At 58.6% G+C, this 16,783-nt stretch overlaps 2 protein-coding genes across 3 annotated transcripts; both read left to right on the plus strand.

Moving 5' to 3' along the window:
- The first annotated feature begins 217 nt into the window (after positions 1 to 217).
- NPM3 (nucleophosmin/nucleoplasmin 3) lies at positions 218 to 3,433 on the plus strand. The gene is made up of 6 exons (XM_015866971.1): positions 218 to 506; positions 1,506 to 1,591; positions 2,143 to 2,262; positions 2,491 to 2,584; positions 2,756 to 2,875; positions 2,977 to 3,433. Exons 1-5 carry the CDS (start codon positions 233 to 235, stop codon positions 2,857 to 2,859), a joined length of 678 nt encoding a protein of 225 aa, XP_015722457.1. The 5' UTR covers positions 218 to 232; the 3' UTR covers positions 2,860 to 2,875; positions 2,977 to 3,433.
- A 4,397-nt stretch (positions 3,434 to 7,830) lies between these two features.
- Positions 7,831 to 16,431, plus strand: FGF8 (fibroblast growth factor 8). 2 transcript variants are annotated; one of them, XM_015866900.2, is made up of 6 exons: positions 7,831 to 8,293; positions 8,786 to 8,901; positions 9,010 to 9,046; positions 10,686 to 10,866; positions 13,978 to 14,084; positions 14,920 to 15,395. In XM_015866900.2, exons 2-6 carry the CDS (start codon positions 8,870 to 8,872, stop codon positions 15,205 to 15,207), a joined length of 645 nt encoding a protein of 214 aa, XP_015722386.1. In that variant the 5' UTR covers positions 7,831 to 8,293; positions 8,786 to 8,869; the 3' UTR covers positions 15,208 to 15,395. The 2 variants fall into 2 exon arrangements, with proteins under 2 accessions (XP_015722386.1, XP_015722388.1); XM_015866902.2 differs by having other exon boundaries at positions 7,832 to 8,293; positions 10,719 to 10,866; positions 14,920 to 16,431.
- The last annotated feature ends 352 nt before the right edge of the window (positions 16,432 to 16,783 follow it).

Below are 16,783 nucleotides of genomic sequence, written 5' to 3' on the forward strand. Positions count from 1 at the left end.
TTTCGTTAATCTGTTTTTAGATCAACAGTATCTGTAGCAGGAAAAGGGGGAGGGAGGGAGGGGAAAAGACCTGTAAAAGTGTATTTGGAGACCATGCAAGAAATAGAATAAAAATTGAGAAGTGAATGTAAATAAGAGATGTGTATTTTGTGTATGGAAAAAAAAAGCCTTTAGGATCCCCCTGGGGTTCACATCCCTTCGCCTTTAATTGCGTGGGGCTGCAGTGCCATCAATGCGCCATTTCACCAGGTCTGACATCCCCTGCTCAGCTGGGCCGGGCCCTTCCACCACCTCCCACGGGGCAGCGCAGCGCGACGCCCGGTGGCCGCTGGGTGGTGCAGCCCCGCTGGGGCGGGCGGGGCCGGGGGCGGAGCGGGGCGGTCCGGTACGGTCCGGTACAGCTCGGTACGGCTCGGTACGGCTCGGTACGGCTCTGCTCGGCACGGAACTGCCCGCCCCGCACTGCGGCCTCATGGAGCAGCACGGCCCCGGCAGCGTCCTGTTCGGTGAGCGGCAGCGGGGGGTTAATGGGGCCGGAGGGCGGAGAACATATGGGAAATAAGTTGGGGTAAAAGGTGGGGAGAGGTACCGGATGGGCCGGGGGCTGGGAGCGCACGGTGTGATAGGGATGTATAAGAGGGGCTGGGGGCAGCGGATGGACCGGAGGGGACGCGGACACGTTGAGTATCACGATGTGACCGGCGGGGGGGGCTGAGAGGGCGCTGGGGTGGCCGGGACACGGCCGGGACACGGGCACGTGTGTGCGGCCTTAGGGGGGTTCGGGGGCAGTTTGCCGGCGTTCCCACGTGCGCCGCCCGCTCGTTCCGGCCGCTCTTCCCGTGCCGGGGCCGGGTGGGCGGCCCTACCCTGCTTCCCCTCCCCCAGAGCCGGCCGAGCCCCACACGTGGCCGGGCCGCTCTCCCGGCGCGCACGTGTTTGGGGCCGTCCCCACCGTCAAGCCGCCCATCGCGGTGCGGCCCCGCAGGGACCTGGCGTTCGTTCCTTGTCCCGCTGAGCCGAACGCGGCCGGGCTTTGGGCCGGAGCGCTTCCCAGAGCCGTGTTCAATGAAGCCCATTCTCTCCTTTGAGAATCCGGTGTCTGGCACGCAGGGCTCAGCTCCGCGCTTTCACACGGGTGAATCATCCCGCAATAAGCGAACACACCCCGAGTCCCGGCCTTGTGTTCCCTGCCACGGTCCGTTGGATAATTTTGCTCTCATAACAGCTCACAGACACACATGGCAAAGAGTCTCAGGGCTCAGTCTGTAGTTCTGCTGCCAGTCCCCATCACCCAGCCCTGCATCCCGCCCGCTCCTATTCTCAGCCCTCAGCCCCATCACACAGTATTGTGGCTGCATAGTTTGGGGACACCGAGGTCTGTCCCCACAGGGCACTGAGCTGGGGGTGCAGTTTATCTCAGGGATGCTGCAGGCTTTTCCACCCTGTGGACCCTGTGGCATTTCAGGGCTGTTTAACTCCAGCTTTTCTTTTCCTCCTGCTTTCAGGCTGTGAGCTGACTGCCAGCACCAAGTCCTACACGTTTCAGGTGGATGAAGATGATGACTCTGACCATGTTTTGGCCCTGTCTGTGGTAAGACAGAGGAACACAAACTGTGCTTGCCCAGCTGTGCTTGCCCTCTCTCATGGAGACCCACAGCCTCAGCTCCCCTTGCTTCCAGGCTCACTCCCCATCCCTGGCCCAGCTACACCAGGGGGTGCCCTGTCTGCTCGGATGGGGCTGCTGCTGTCAGTCACTGTACAGAGCTGCTGAAGCAAAGTGGTGTCAGGAGGCAGCCTGTATAACACCCCAGCTGTAGGGCAGAGGAATATATTTCCTTGTATTTGACCTTTCTGGAGCCCCCCACCAGCTGGGTTCCCCACCCATTGCTCTCCAGGCTCAGGTATTTGGCTCTCACTGGGGATTGCCTTCTGTCCTGGGAGCACAGGAACTGCCTGCAAGGGTCTGGTCAGCAGAAAATACAGCCCAGGTGCCATCTCTTGAGGCAGCTGCAGGATCAGCTGTCCCAGCTGGAAGGGTGCTGTGCTAAGGGCAGTTGCTGGTGGTGGGGGAGGGTCTCTGTGTGCTCTCCCCCAGGAGCTGATGTCCAGCTTGTGCCCATCAGGAGCTTGTATCCCCCCCAGGTGTGTCTCACTGATGGTGCCAAGGATGAGTGCAACGTGGTGGAGGTCATTGGGCGAAACCACAAGAACCAGGAGATCTCTGTGCCGGTGGCAAACCTGAAGTTGTCGTGCCAGCCCTTGGTGAGAGCTCCAGCTGGTGTTTGGTGGTGGGGACACAGCTCTGTAGCTTATGCAAAGGAACGTTCGTGGCATAGAGCTGTATGATTTGTGTAAATAACCATGACATGGTGGGGGCTGGAGAAACAAGGTACAGTGGGTGGAGGTGAGGTGGGAGGGATGCCGGGCCAGTGAGTGTGGGAAGCTCTGTGTCCTGCTTCTAACCACTAATTCAGCTCCATCCCTTTGCAGCTGAGCCTGGACAACTTCAAGCTGCAGCCTCCAGTGACGTTCCGCCTGGCAGCGGGCTCTGGCCCCGTGCACCTCGCCGGCTGGCACCAGATCTGTAAGGGTTCATACCTGGGGAATGGCTTGGGGGGAGTAAGGGGGCATGTACCAGTGTGTGTGCCAGCCAGGGAGCCCGTGGGAGCCACACCTGGTGCTTCCCAGCACGTGTGCTCAGTGCTGGTTCCCCAGAGCCCTCTCCTGGTCAGTGACCCGCCTGTCTGTGTCCCAGTGCACAGGGATGATGCTTCCTTCGAGGAGTTTGATGATGATGACATGTCTGAGGAGGAGATGGCGCCCATCGTGCCTGCCAAGAAGGAGAGAAGGAAGCAGTGACTCGTATCCCAGCAAGGTGAGGCGCTGGGTGACGGTGGGTGCTGCCCTGCCGTGCAGCGCTGGTGCTGAGTGGGAGCCTTTTCCAGGGTGCTGGTCTCAATCTGCTTCTCCTTCCAGGTACTCGCTGGGATGTCTCCACAGACAGCTGTTACCTCAGACACCTCCCGTCACAACCTCAACTTTTGCTGTGTTTTTGGAATTTCCTGTTGTACCTCCTGGGGGTGGTGGGCAGGGGCTGCTCCCAGCACTGGGACGTCTCCTTTCCCACATCCATGGGAGGTGATCCCATCTCCCCATACCCTCGCTGGGGGTCAGGGATGGCGGTCCTCACCCTGTGCCTTTTTGCTGCCCTGGACCTCTGCTGTGTGCACAGCCCCCCTGGCTCTGCAGTGCCTCGTGTATCTCTTCCCCAGCAGCAGCGGGAAGCAGCATCCTCCCTTGCAGGGTGGTGCTGTGGGAGCTGACTTCTGCTGTGATTTGAGGGAGGTTCCGGGTCGCTCCGCTTTGTAGGACGGTTTTTACACACTGAATAAAGGTGGGGGTTTGGTGCGGAGGCTGCCAGGTTCCTCCCGTGCTCGGCGGTGTCGCTGATCCCTGCAGGGAAACCGAGGCGTGTTGGGGACGTGTGACATCGTACGGGGCCCAGGAGGCCGGGGGGGGACGGGGGAGGGCTCCGGGTCGCTCCTCGGGGGCCGCTAGGTGGCAGGCAGGCAGCGCGGCGACCGTGCCTTAAAGAGGGGATGGGGTCCGGGCAGCCCTGGACCGGAGGAGTGGGAGGGTAGAACGGGGTGAATGGAGCCCAGCAATGCACGGCCAGAGCGTGCGGGACCTCGTAGGTGTCCTCGGGTGTTTGGAGCCTTGGTCTTGCTCGCTCGCTGGGGCAGATAAGAGCCTGTAGATCATTTTTAACAAGCTCTCCTGCCAGGCTGGGCTGGGGGAGCAGCTGGTGCGGGGTGAGGAGAGAGTGGTACCGGGAGGGAGAGGTTATGCAGGCTGACGTCAGATGGCATTTGGGATCTTATCGGATAGAAGGAGGATGCCGAGGTGCTGGTTGTCTGAGGGGCGCTGGGACAAGGGGCTGTGGCAGGAGGGGTAGTTCTGTGAGAAGGAATGACCCAGAGGGGCTGGGGCAGCTGGCACTGCCAGGCGCTCTCAGTGCCTTGGAAAGGTTTGCTCCCCCTGCCCAGCAATGTCTCAGCCTGGATGCGCTCGGGAGAGAGGGAGATAAATGCTGGGATGGCAGGGGGCTGGGAGGGGGGCTGTTAATGGGGAAGGATGGAATTACAGGGGTCACGCTAGGTGAGCAGCTTCCTTTGCCGAGCTGATTGTATCGGAGCAGGTGCCACCGGCCACAAATACCTTGGGCAAACAAACAGGGCTGAAGGAGAGCGGGTGAGCTCAGGTACAACTGTGCTGGGGTGCGTGGGAAGGGGAGCGTGGGATCAGGGGGGTGGCTCTGAGCATCCCTCCTCCCTGGGGCTGTGTTCTGGGGTGCTGTGCGATACATCCCAGGGGGTGGATCCCTCCCTGCTATAACATCCCCGGGACACTGACCCAGGGCAGCCCATGCGAGGCACAGCTGTGGCCGTGCTGTAGGTGGGGCTGGTTCCCTGCTCCATCAGTGCTCCGCTTCTCACTTTGCTTTTCTCCTCGGGTACCGGTGGCTGAATGGATGCCCAGCACAACCAGGGCTGTGGGGCGCAGCTGGGGTAGTGCCTGGTGATGATGGAGCACAGATCGTGCTGTGAGACAGACCCAAAGCCATACGCACCCAGGGCAGGTGTTAGAAGTGAACATGGTTGGGTGGTGTAGGACAGCTGCAGTCCGTGCCCACTGCTGCACAGCAAGAATTTCCATCTGCTCAGCACAGCTCTGCCACGCTGTCCCCTCCTGCATCCCTAGGCAGCGATGGCAGCTTTGCACCCAACAGCCACAGCTGAGATACCCTGGGGTCACAGGTGCTCTGCCCTCTGACCCTTCTAATCGCTGCAGGCTGGGATGGCTCTGGTGCTGGCAGAGCTGTCACCGCTGGCCACAACTCCCTGCCAGGGCTGGTGGCAGCAGGGCTGAGCCCAGTGGGATTTAGGGGTGTCCGGACCTGCTGTTCTTCTGTTCTTAGGGGAGATGGGCAGGATTTGGTGCCTGTGGTGGGAACTGGAGGGATGAGCTCGGGTAAGTCCACGGGGCTGGTCCAAAGAGCAGCAGGTGCGATGGGGAGTGTGCCCACCTTGCCCCTCCTCTGGGCTTGGCTCTCGCTTGTCCCCATGCTTGGGGCTGGTTCCCCAGGATGAGGTTGGGATGAGCAGCATCTCCACCGGGCTGTGGTGTCCAAGGGGCCATAACCCTGATGTTTTGCAAACTCCTGGGGTCAGCAGTTCAGCTGCCACTGACACAGGGGCCTGGAGACACACACACGGGCATTTTGGGTGGATGCTATAAGCAAACAAATGGAGGTAGTGTTACAGCCAGCCGACAGCCCCCTGGCCACCACTGTTGGTTTTAGGCTTAGCCCCCCCACAGGGCTGGGTGCAGGAATCCTTTTCCCAGGAGGACCCAAACCGAAGTCAGATGTGCTGCAGGGCAAGAGGAAGGTGCTGGGTGGGCTGTGCCAGATAGCAGCACGCTGGGAGCAGGTCTTGGGGCTGCTGTCTGATCTGTGCTGGGAGCAGGGATGGGGTAGAGCTGCTCAAGCACCACATGTGCTTATTCTCATCTGCATGTCTCCATTTTCCCATGTCCAAGGCCCACCGTACCTCTGCTCGGGCTGATGTGTACAGAGAAGATGGACACCAAAATGCCCAACCTCATGTTTAAATCACTCAGGGCTGGGGCTGGGACCTTTACCAGTTCTCCCTCCTTGGAGGTGTGTGTGGCCTGGGAGTCCTCCTTCTCATTGCTGCCCCCTTTCCCCCATAGCTCGTGGGCACTCTCTGGTCTTTACCCATGTCCCTGGCTCACCTCCAGTCCCTCCCTCTGTGTCTACCTAATGGGGCCACACCACTGTGGTTGGTCCTGTGCAGGGTGTATGCAGCCCCATGCTGCTGTTCTCCTGTCCCAACATTCCCACCACTCTCAGCCCTGGTGCCACTCACTGAACGGGGAGCAGTTGTACCCCCCTCCCTGTTCCTGGAGCTGTGGGTAGTGCAGACAAGTTCATTCCCACGCATGGTGGTGGGGTCTGGCCCTTGGGGGGATGCTGAGTTAATGGTGAGTGGTGGGATCGCCCCGGGCTGCTCAGCACCACTCAGCCATGGAGGAGAGCTGCTGCCTCCACAACGCCCCATTAATGCTGCGGGCAGGAATGGGGAGGGTGAGAGCAGGGGGAGTGGTGTCCCTTTGGCTCCGCTGGGGGGGGTCTCTGTGTGCCTGCTTGGAGATGTGTGGCCGAGCATCCAGACCTGCAGCCAGGAGCTCCTCTCACCCTCAGATGGGTGCTGAAGTGCCCCCTGCAGGTGCTGCTCTCCTCCATCAGCTGGGGTTGGTGCTGTGATCCCTGTACCAGCAGTGCTGGGGGGTTGTGGGGAACTGCAGCCACAGCTTCTCTGGCAGAAGGGGCCCCTCTGGGCTGACTTGCTCACTCTTCAGGGCTGTGGGTAGAGACGGTGCTGGAGCAGGGACACTGCTGAGCTGTGGAGGCTGTCAGGGATGTTGTGTGATGGAGCAAACAGAGGAGCAGGACGGCCCGTCTGCTGTCTGCTCCGTGGTTCAGCCCAGCTGGGGCAGCCCTGGTATCTCCTTCAACCACCAGCAGCCTGACCACAGGCTGCCTTCCTGGGCAATCTCCATTAGCCATGGCAAGGCAAGAGGGTGATCTGGGGGATAAAATCCTGACCTGAGTATCCCCAGCTCTATGGAAAAGGAGAGCAGAGCTCACATCTCTGTGGGTGTTTGATGCTTCACTCACAGCATTCAGTACTGAGACCCGATGGGGCCGTGCTGGCTGCCTGCCCCAGGAGTGACCGCTGTGGCAGCAGGAACACCGCAGATCCGTGGCTCCTTGCTGGGACGGGATTTCTCCCCCCGCCCTATGGCAGCTCAGCCCAGTGCCTCAGGCTGAGCTTTCTCTGCCCAGCAGGAGAGCCAGACGTGAGCCCAGTGCTCAGCTCCCCGCCCCGTGGCATTGCTCACCTGCACAAAGTTGGGGAAGGACGGGGCAGCAGCAGGAGCCTGTTTGTCATTGTGTCGGTGACGTGCGGCCGCCCGTGGGTGATCCCCGTGTCACAGCCGTGCTGCCACTCGAGCCTGTTTGTTGAGGGCAGGGGGCACGTGGAGCTGTCAGCCCCCGGCTGCCTCCCACCCCCCAGCACAGCATCAGTTGGACACGGTGCAGTTGTGCGCTCTGTGCACTGCATGGTGCTGCATGGCCTGACCCTGCGCCCACGGAGGGGTGAGCACGAGTGGCATCTGGGAGAGAGGTGCTGCATCCAGACCCCTTTCCTTGCAATGTATAAGAAAGGAAGGATTGCTCCACTGCAGGGTGGTGGGAGCACCTTGTGCTGCCTGCTCTGGTGCTCAGCTTGTGGGCACGGAGCTGCCTTGCACCCTGGGTTGGTGCAGGGGGCTGAGCACCCCCAGAGCCCGCCCTGCAGCCCCCTGGGTGAAAGCGGGCCCAGCCTGGGGCTTCTCCAGCCATTCAGGAAAGCCCTTCAGAAACATCCTCCGGTCTTTTGCACAGAGAAGAAGGGGGCAGCAAGGTGTGGTGGCCGCTCCCAGCGCCTGGTGGTGGGTGAGCCTCGGGGGGTGATGGTGGGCAGCGTTTGGGGGCAAAGCATTGGAGGGTGCCCGAGCAAGGGGGGAATGAGCAAGCTGCGGTGTGCGGGCAGGGCAGGGAGGGCTGTGCGGGGCTGCAGGGTGCGTGTGTGCGTGTGTGTGTGTGTGTGTGTGTGTGTATGTGTGTGTGTGCGTGTGTGTGTGTGTGTGTGTGTGTGTGTGTGTGTGTGTGTGTATGTGTGTGTGTGTGTATGTGTGTGTGTGTGTGTGCGTGTGCCGGTGCGGGAGGGCCGCGCAGGAGCGCTGTGTGTGCGCTGTCACTCAGAGGCCGGCTGACAGGAGCTGCCTTTCCAGCGGCGGCAGATAGCGCTGATTGCTGATTCGAGGAAACAAAATAGCAATTGTAATTATGGGCTCTGATAAGATAAAGGAGGGCGCGGGGAGCGCGGGGACCGGCAGCGGGGCACGGCCGGCAAATTAGCGGCTGTCACTCAGCGCGGAGCAGGCGGCCCCGGCCAGGTACCGGCCCCGGGGTCCCGCCCGTCAGCCGCAGCCCCGCCGCAGCCCCCGCCCCGGTGCGCAACAGGTGGCGGGGCCGGGAGCAACGGGGCTCGCCGAACAATGCAGCCCTCGGCGGCCCTACCCGGGCTGCGGGGCTGAGCCCCGACCCGCCGCGGCCCCATGGCCCCGCGCAGCCGGTGCTGACGGACGGCCGCCCCTCCAGGTAAGAGCCCGGCGGGGACGTCCGGGGAAGGGAAGGGAAGAGGGGGGGGTCCCGCCGCCCAGTACCCCCGGCTGCGCTGTTTGCTCAGCCTCTCGAAACTCCTGCCCACCCCTCCGCCCCGGTAATCCTTTTAATGTCTGGCACGTCCAGCGAGAGGGCTCGGCCCCAATCCACAACGCGGACCCGTAAGCCACGTTTTACAGATGGGGAAACTGAGGCACGGCGCGGGGACGGCATCCCTCCGCCGGCCGAGCCCGTAGTGCCGCCACCCCCGAGCGGCCGCTGCCGGAGGTTCCCTTGCTCCGCCGGGGCCGCCCCCCGGGCTCTCCGCCCCCGCCGCCTCCCGGGCCGGCAGCGGAGCGGAGCGGGGCGGGGGGCTCCCCGCGGCGGGGGGCTGCCGGCCGCGCTCCCCCGGGGGCTGGGCGGGCGGGCCGGCGGGGGCCTTTCCCCTTCTGTAGCCGCTTGTGCCCTCCTTTCCTCGGGGCGAGGCAGGGCGAGAGGAGTCGAGGAGCCGAGCAGAGCCGCGCCCCCACCCCACCGCCGGGCTCCGGGCTGCCGGCCCCGCAGCGCTCCGCTATGGACCCCTGCTCTTCGCTCTTCAGCTACGTGTGAGTACCGCAGCCCTCCCTCCGCCTGCCCCCAGCCCTCCCTCCTTTCCTCCCCGCAGCCCCCCGGCTCACATCTCTCTCCCGTTTTCTGTCCACCCCCCCCTCCAGGTTCATGCACTTGTTCGTCCTCTGCCTGCAAGCCCAGGTAAGCTCCCGCTCCGCCGCCGGCTTTGTTCGCCCCTCGGGGCTGGGGGTCGGGACGGGGGGTTGGCTTAAAGTCCCTCAGACGACGCGAGCCCCGCTGGAAAGAGCCGGGAGCGGGCGGCTGCGCACCGGCTGCGGGATGGGGTGCGGGGGTGGGAGGACCCCTCGCCCACCCTGGTTGCAGGGGCTTCGGCCGTTCGGTCCTCCCGTTCTTCTTCAAATCGCACTACGGATCGGCCCTTCCTCTCGTGTGGGGGTGTTTTTTCATCTGAAAAGTAAAGTAGAATCGAGATAAAAGCGTCGGGGTGGAGGAAGAAAAAAGGGGAGAATAAAGGAAAAGGTGGGGGGGAGGAGAGGAAGAAAAGAGAAAAGGGAAGGAAAAGGGGAAGGAGGGAAAGAAAGTCCATTTCCTTACTAAAAAGCGTAGATTTCAGTCCAGCTGAACGTTGCTGCTGCTGGTTGGCATCGCCGGGGCCAGGAGTGTCAGCAGGAGATGGGGCTGCGGCTGTGTGTGCAAAGCGGGGTGAAACCCCCTCCCCCGAGGCCACAGGTGCAGAAGCGTTTTGAAAACGCTCCTTAAGCCGCTTTTTATTATTATTATTGTTATGATTATTTCATTGGAAGCTCAGGAGGAAAAAAAAAAAAAAATGGAGTTTCCAGCCCCAAAGCAAAAAGGAGTGTGCGGTTGTATAAAACATAGCTGTAATATTTTGGAGGACGAGACGGAGCGGCACGGCTAATGACCTCTCCTCCACATGGTACCCTCATCAGGGCCGGGAGAGTCCGTGCGTTATCCGCAGGCGGCTGAAGGAAAGGCGCGGAGGCAGAGGGGTGGCACTGGAGAGGGGAAATGTCGGTGTAGGGGCGGCTGCGGGAGAGCGGCGGCTCCGGCTTTTATTGGGGTCTGCTGGTGGTGGGGAATCTTCCCGTTTGACGTGGGGGTAGCGGGGGGGTCCCGGCCTGCTGGTGTTGAAAGGATCGACCCGCTAACATTTGCTCAGAATACGTCTTTATAAATGTCAGTGAGCAGCGAAACTTTCCGGACTTAAAAGAGGGGATGGAGACGAGAAGGGAAAGGAGCCCTGTGCTGGGGATGGGGGAAGCGGATCGGGCTGAATTGCTTGTGTCTGGGGAGCAGAGGGTCTGGAGGAGTTGGGTCGGCTGCTGCTATGGGGCCGGGGGTCAGCACTGGGATGGGGATGGCACCGGGATGGGGGTGAAGGTGAAGGATGGCTCACACGTCGGTAACGGTACTCCTTGGGGTTTGTGTTATAGATACCCCGTGAGGGGAGTGGAGTCTTGATGGCTCATAGCTCTACCTCATCTGTGGGTTTGGGGCATGAAGAGCAGGGTGTTTTGGGGAAAGGGGGTCCTGGAAGCTGCATACCCCATCTCAGGTACCTCCATATGAGCTGGGACCCACTGAGTCCTAGTGGACACTGGGAGTCCCTGAGCTCCTTCATGTCCCCAAGACACCCACACTCATCTGGGGGATCCCGGTCCCCAAAGGGCTCAGCTCCCCCCCGTCCCACTGACTCTGCTCCTCCTCTGCAGGCGCTGGTGATCCTTGCTCAGCCCGTTCTCCCCTCTGAGGAGTAGAGATTATAATGGTGTGTCGTATATTTTTTAATTTCCTAAAGGTAACTGTTCAGTCCCCACCTAATTTTACACAGCATGTGAGGGAGCAGAGCCTGGTGACAGATCAGCTCAGCCGGCGGCTCGTGCGCACCTACCAGCTGTACAGCCGGACCAGCGGGAAGCACGTGCAGATCTTGGACAACAAGAAAATCAATGCGATGGCAGAGGACGGGGATGTGCACGGTAAGGAAGGACGCGGCCGGGGGGGCTAAGGGGGGGGCTGGGAGGTGTCCTCAGTGCTGTGTGCCGATTGATGGTTTCCGTCCTGTTGGTTGAGCAGAAATCATTAGGATCGTTTGGAGTGTGTGGGGGTTTGTGAAGGGAGAACAGCGGGGTCAGCGCTCAGTGGGTCTGGGTGCTTGTGGGGTGGGTGCTGCTCAGTGCTGCTGTGCACCTGACTTGCAAGGCTCAGTTTGGCACAGGCAGCACTGAGCGTCTCTGATTCTTCCTTTGGAGGAGAAACAGAGGGCAAAGTTGGAAAAGAAAAGAAGTGAGGGGGGTTGAAATTGTAGGTGAAGTGCTGTTCTGGAGTCCTGCCCTGAGTTAGAGACATCCGAAGCGGTGTTTCCCCCACGTACCCCCTGTGCTTCCCCTTTCTGAGCAAGGAGTGTGGGCTCAGTGAGGTGCTGACTGCAGGTGAGGAGGAGACAAAGCTGGGGGGCTCAGCAACTGTGTGCAGCCCTCCTGCTGCTGTGCTGCTCTTGGCACCATGTGTCCCCCCAGGCCATGGTTCTCTGGGGAGGAAAGCAGTGCCACGCTGCAGCCACCCAAAGCCAGGGCACCTTCACCATGTGTGCTGGTGTCACACCAGGAACAGTGGTGTCAACTCCATCCGCGCTGAGTGGGGCACTGCACCCCATTCCCTTGTGGGCAGGAGGTGCCCATGTCAGCGTGTGCCGTATGGAGCCATCCCAAGTGTTGTTCTTTGGCATTAGCTGCAATTTCCCTTTCTTGTTGAGGGAGATTAGTAGGAGCACTTTGCTTCCTTCCCCGACTGGTTTGGTGTTGGGTTTTTATTCCCCTTTTTCCTTTGGCTGCCAATGTTGCACCAAACTTCAGCTGTGCGTGGAATCCCATGTGCTGCATTAGCAGGGAGCCACTCCGGGATGGAAGGGGTGTCAGCCAACTTCCCAAGCAAAAGGGCCGAACAACCCCCAAAGCCTCCTCTGGCTTTAGCCCTGTAACGCCTGCGTTTTCAAGGCAGCTCCACACCTCCAGGAGCGGCCAGGTTTAAATAAGGCCAAAAGGAGGGGACACGCGGCGGCGGCTCGAAAAACTCTATTAAAACGTAATAAAAGAGGTGAAGCATCTGAGGAGCGGGGCAGGAAAACGAGGGCTGATCTAAAGCAGAAAGAGAACAAGCAGTTTTTCAGATGTAAAGTTTTAGGAGTTGCAAGTCTGTAAATGTTAAAATAGAGGTTCGGGATTGTTCTATATGAATCTCCAGGGAGGCCCCCATGTCTGGAAGAGCTATTAAATCGCTTCTTACTTTCACCTTTTTTAACATTTCCTGAATACTTTCTCCTCTTCGCAGTCCAGTTGGGGGATCAAGTGTGTCTCGCTGCATTTTTTCAGCATTTACGTAGCCGCTTTCCCTTCAAAGTTTGAGTATGAAACATAACTTTTCTGGGATAAATCTGTCACTTCAGTGAAAGAGCAGAGTTGAAAATGTTAAGCTCCCTCTGTCCCTTAAACAGGGAGAAAAAGGGTCTCCCCGAAACCTTTGTCAGAAGAAAGCCCCCTTCGTTAGCAAAGGCCCTTCCTTCTGCTGCACTGGTTTCTTTTCCCATCTGATTTTTGGGGCGGGAGGAAGGCGCTGATTTATTTTTGCGGGTGACCCCTCTCCCCACGCTGACGTTTTTACAGCCGACTTCACATGGAGCCCGGCGCTCTCCGTTATCTGTCTTAATTGTCAATATCTGATGGACTCCTTCTTGGCCCCGGCAGCGCTGCCGGCTCCTCTCATGGTGCAGTCGATCCATTCACCCTCTGTGGTCCCTTCGCTCGGGGCTGTCCCCATCTTGCAGGGTGATGGCTGTGACTCTGGGGCCAGAGGGGAGAACCACGCATCCATGCCTGCCTTCCTCCTCCCTCCCTCCCTGCTTTTCCTATCTCTGGGAGAGAGCAGGGAAAAATCAATTCTCCTCAAAGCTTGGACTGCCTCCCAGATCAATCCTTCCCCCATACTGGTGAATGGGGATCCCTGGCTCAGTGCTCTGGGAATGCTGAGCCCCTACAAGGGGCTTGTGTGGGGTGAGAGTGGCCAGATTTCCCTGGGCTGGGGCTGCAGGATGGTGCAGGGGGTGCTGGAGGTGAGGAGCTGTGGGGGGCAGTGGGAGAAGTCCCCACGCTTGATGCAGGATCAAGACATCATGGAGACAGGCAGTGATTTATTTGTGGTCCTGAAGCACTGCTCAGGCTGGGTTTAGTTAGCACGCGGCCTGGGTCTGCCATCCAGCAGCATTGCTTCAAAGCCACTGCAGGGCTGGGGGCTGTTGGTGAAAGCGAGCTGCATAGTGGTCTTGAGGAACTGAGCACCCCATCTGCAGAGCTGGGAGAACAGGGGCACCCTGTGGGACAGAGGCTGTGTGCTCTGATTGCCCTCTGAAGTTGGGCGGGCAGCAGTGAGGGCTGGTGTGTGGCAGGATGTGGTGGTGAGGTGGGACAGCCCTGGATGGCTTTTTGTGGGGAAGCCTTTGGCACCTGGCTCAGCATGGCCCCGCTGCTGCTGTTGGATTTGGGGTTTGCTCTGGAGGAGAGCTGCTGGAGGGCTGCAGGGCGGGGAGGAGGATGCTCTGTTCCCAGGGTGGCTGCAGTGGGGAAGGTGACAGACCTATTTATAGGCGGCCCATCGACCCAGCGATTTGCATAGCTCCTTCGGAAGTCAATCGATGCCTCCATTAAAAAACTGAGACCAAATCAATATGCCCTCTCGACTCGCACAAAGGTGAAAGGCATTAAAAGGATGGCCGTACCCTTCACGCCTCTCCTGCCAGCTGCAAAGTCACTGTTCCTCCTGCAGCCCCAGCTCGGCACGGTGTCCCCATGGGCTGGGGACAGCTGGCAGAGCACTGTGCAGGGCAGCTGGTTTGTCCCCTGCGTTCCCTTTTTCCTCCTGGGATGTTCCCATGGCATCTGAGGCACGTAGATCTCAGCAAGGCAGAGCTGCTCCAGGTGACAAAGTGAGGTGACCAAGGCCTGCCATGCAGGGATGCACTGAAAGGGAGGAGGCTGGCATTGCCAGGCTCTCCATCCCTGTGACCTCTCTGTTTCTCCTCTTGCTGCTCTCCCCAGCCAAGCTCATCGTCGAGACTGACACCTTTGGGAGCCGTGTGCGCATCAAAGGGGCAGCCACGGGGTTCTACATCTGCATGAACAAGAAGGGGAAGCTGATTGGCAAGGTAGGGTGGGGGCTGGCACCCATCTCTGGGTTGGGAGGTGGGGTAGGGAGCCTAGGGCTCTATTTGGGGTCTGGGTACAAGGAACCTGCAGCCTGGCAGCAAGGGAAGGGGAGGGTGGGTGCTGTGTGGGGCAGTGCCCTTGTATCTCCCCGAACAAATAGGCAGATTGCTGGGCTATTCTCCTCAATTACATGGTACAAGGGCTGGGAATGTTAAGATGCTCTGTGGAGCAGGCCCTGAGCGCACCGGTTAGTCACGCTCCCTCTGAGCCTCCATGCTCCTACCCTGGGGTGGATGAACAAAATCCTAACAGGGAAATGAATTTTCAGGAGGGCTTTTCCATTCCTTGGGGCTGGCTGATATTAAACTAGTTGGGAACCACAACAGTTTGGGTCCTCTCCCTGCTCCCTGTGCTTTGTCTGATGTGCAGAAGCTCATCCTTCAGCTGTCCCATGCTCCCTGCATCCAGCATCTGTGGGTGTTACAGAATGGTTGGGTTAGAAAGGGCGCTGAGGACTGTACAATCACAGAATGGTTGGGAACCCACCCAGTTCCACTCCCTGCTGTGTGCTGGGTGCCCCCCACCAGATCAGGGCCCCATCCAACCTGACCTTGGGCATCTCCAGGGATAGGGCACCAGCCAAAATCCGGGCAGCAACCTAACCCCAATCCCTCACATCATTCCATTGTCCTCATGGAATGCGTGTTGTCCCTTCCTGCGCCCACTGCATAAAGGCTGGGTGGGTGGATCACTGTGGATCACTCCTGGCCAGACGTCAGGCGGTGAGAAGCGCTCTCATTGCTGAACCCCACCCCTCTATCCCCATCTTCACAGAGTAATGGCAAAGGCAAAGACTGCGTCTTCACTGAGATTGTGCTGGAGAACAACTACACGGCGCTGCAGAACGCCAAGTACGAGGGCTGGTACATGGCCTTCACCCGCAAGGGCCGCCCGCGCAAGGGCTCCAAGACCCGGCAGCACCAGCGTGAGGTGCACTTCATGAAGAGGCTCCCCAAGGGCCACCAGACCACCGAGCCCCACCGGCGCTTCGAGTTCCTCAACTACCCCTTCAACCGCAGGAGCAAAAGGACTCGAAACTCCAGCGCCAGGGTGCGTCCGTGACGTGTGCCCCTGGGTGGACTGACAGAGACGTTGTGATAGGGTTATTAAAGGAGGAAAAAACCACCAGGGGCTGGGGAGGGGGTGGGAAGGGGGGGGATAAAAGAACGACATGCTCTAGTTGTTGATAATTTGGGGGTTGTTCTGTTTTTACAAAAAAGGGGGGAAAAAAAAAAAGGATAAAAAAAAAAGAAAGAGGCTCTATTTTTGTACTCCAACTTTACAAGAGATGAAATGTTCACAGACTGGTGAAGGGGGGAAGAGCCCTTCGCTTAGCAATTGTTTTAGTGCTTGGGGTCGTGTTTTGCTTCGTATTTTTTTCCCGTAGCTTTAGGGGGGGGGGGGGGAAATCTTCAATTAAAACAAACAAGAAAAGAAGAAAAAGATGGGAATCCAACCCAACGGAACTGAATGGATGCTCACCTGAATGGATGCACAGCAGAGAGGCCGGATAATGATGGAGAGCATGGATGTGCCTCGGGGTGACAGAGGACTCACAGCTCCACATCGTGACTGGGGCCAGCTGCCCTTGAGTGCCCCATAGGGAGTCCTGGACAGGTTTGGCACCGCTTGCCCATCAGAGCATCTTGGGATATTTTAAATACTCCAGTGCAGCAGCAGGCGATGGCTGAGAACTGCTTTTGTGTTCCTTTCTTTCTTTGTTTTTCACCTGCAAAATATGAAGTTTTCGCAAAAAAAAAAAAATTGGCTATTTTTAATTTTTAATCAGGTGGAATTTTTCATCTGTCCAATTAAAGAAGTTTACAAATCACTGCGGAGCCCCTTCGGGCTGTTTTGTGGTAGCATTCAGTCGGTGCTTGACTCTTCCATCCTCAACTGTCTCTTCTAGGTCTGCTCTCTCCTCTTTGCCTGAGCGTGTTTCCACAATGATTTCTGCTGATGGAGGCCTGGATTTTTATTTAGAACAAAAAAGGATCCAGGGAAAGATGAAATCCTTGGAGTGAGCAACCCCAGCCCCATTCCGTATGTGCTGCCCTGGGACTGCCTCTCTCCAAAGGGTTAAAGTAATTACTCTTAACGGGGAGGGCAAACAAAGACACTGGATAGGAGTCAGGACCAGGGGTGAATTTTCATCCAGTTTTTATGATTTTTAATTTTTTTTTCCTGTTTCCTTGAGGATTTTTTTTTTTGGTTGTGTACAAATTTTAATGTGAAATGATTTGAAATATTTATTTAATATGTGCATTAAAAATTTGTATTAGTCTACCTGAAGCCTGCCTGCTTTCCTGGGAGGGCCTGGAGAAGCAGGATGGAAGGGGGGTGGGAAGGATGGAGAGGTGCAGGGTGGACCGAGGCTGCTGTGTGGTGTCAGGGGGTGAAGATGGGAGGGTGCCTGAGCTTCTGGATCCAGGTGTGTCTTATGAAAATCATGTCTTTTCTTGAGTAATTTCCAGGTTTAATGAGGAGGTGGCACCTCTCTGCCCTGTGGAGGCACGTGCATTGGTACCTGTGTGACACAATAAAATGAAATCTTGGCGTGGGATGAGGCTTTCATAGAGACATATAGGGAGCACACAATGGCTGGGGTGGAAGGGTCCTTAAATCCCACCCATTCTAT

Source organism: Coturnix japonica, chromosome 6 (assembly GCF_001577835.2).
Source record: "Coturnix japonica isolate 7356 chromosome 6, Coturnix japonica 2.1, whole genome shotgun sequence".
NCBI classification, from domain to species: domain Eukaryota; kingdom Metazoa; phylum Chordata; class Aves; order Galliformes; family Phasianidae; genus Coturnix; species Coturnix japonica.

What these genes read in the sequence shown, in the direction of transcription:
- NPM3 (XM_015866971.1), top strand. Translation starts at nt 233, where the DNA reads ATGCGCCATTTCACCAGGTCTGACATCCCCTGCTCAGCTGGGCCGGGC. An exon ending in CCCCGGCAGCGTCCTGTTCG is followed by an intron (nt 507 to 1,505) that starts GTGAGCGGCAGC and finishes TCCTGCTTTCAG; the next exon opens with GCTGTGAGCTGACTGCCAGC. An exon ending in ATGTTTTGGCCCTGTCTGTG is followed by an intron (nt 1,592 to 2,142) that starts GTAAGACAGAGG and finishes TATCCCCCCCAG; the next exon opens with GTGTGTCTCACTGATGGTGC.
- FGF8 (XM_015866900.2), top strand. Translation starts at nt 8,870, where the DNA reads ATGGACCCCTGCTCTTCGCTCTTCAGCTACGT. An exon ending in TCCTCTGCCTGCAAGCCCAG is followed by an intron (nt 9,047 to 10,685) that starts GTAAGCTCCCGC and finishes AATTTCCTAAAG; the next exon opens with GTAACTGTTCAGTCCCCACC. An exon ending in AGAGGACGGGGATGTGCACG is followed by an intron (nt 10,867 to 13,977) that starts GTAAGGAAGGAC and finishes TGCTCTCCCCAG; the next exon opens with CCAAGCTCATCGTCGAGACT.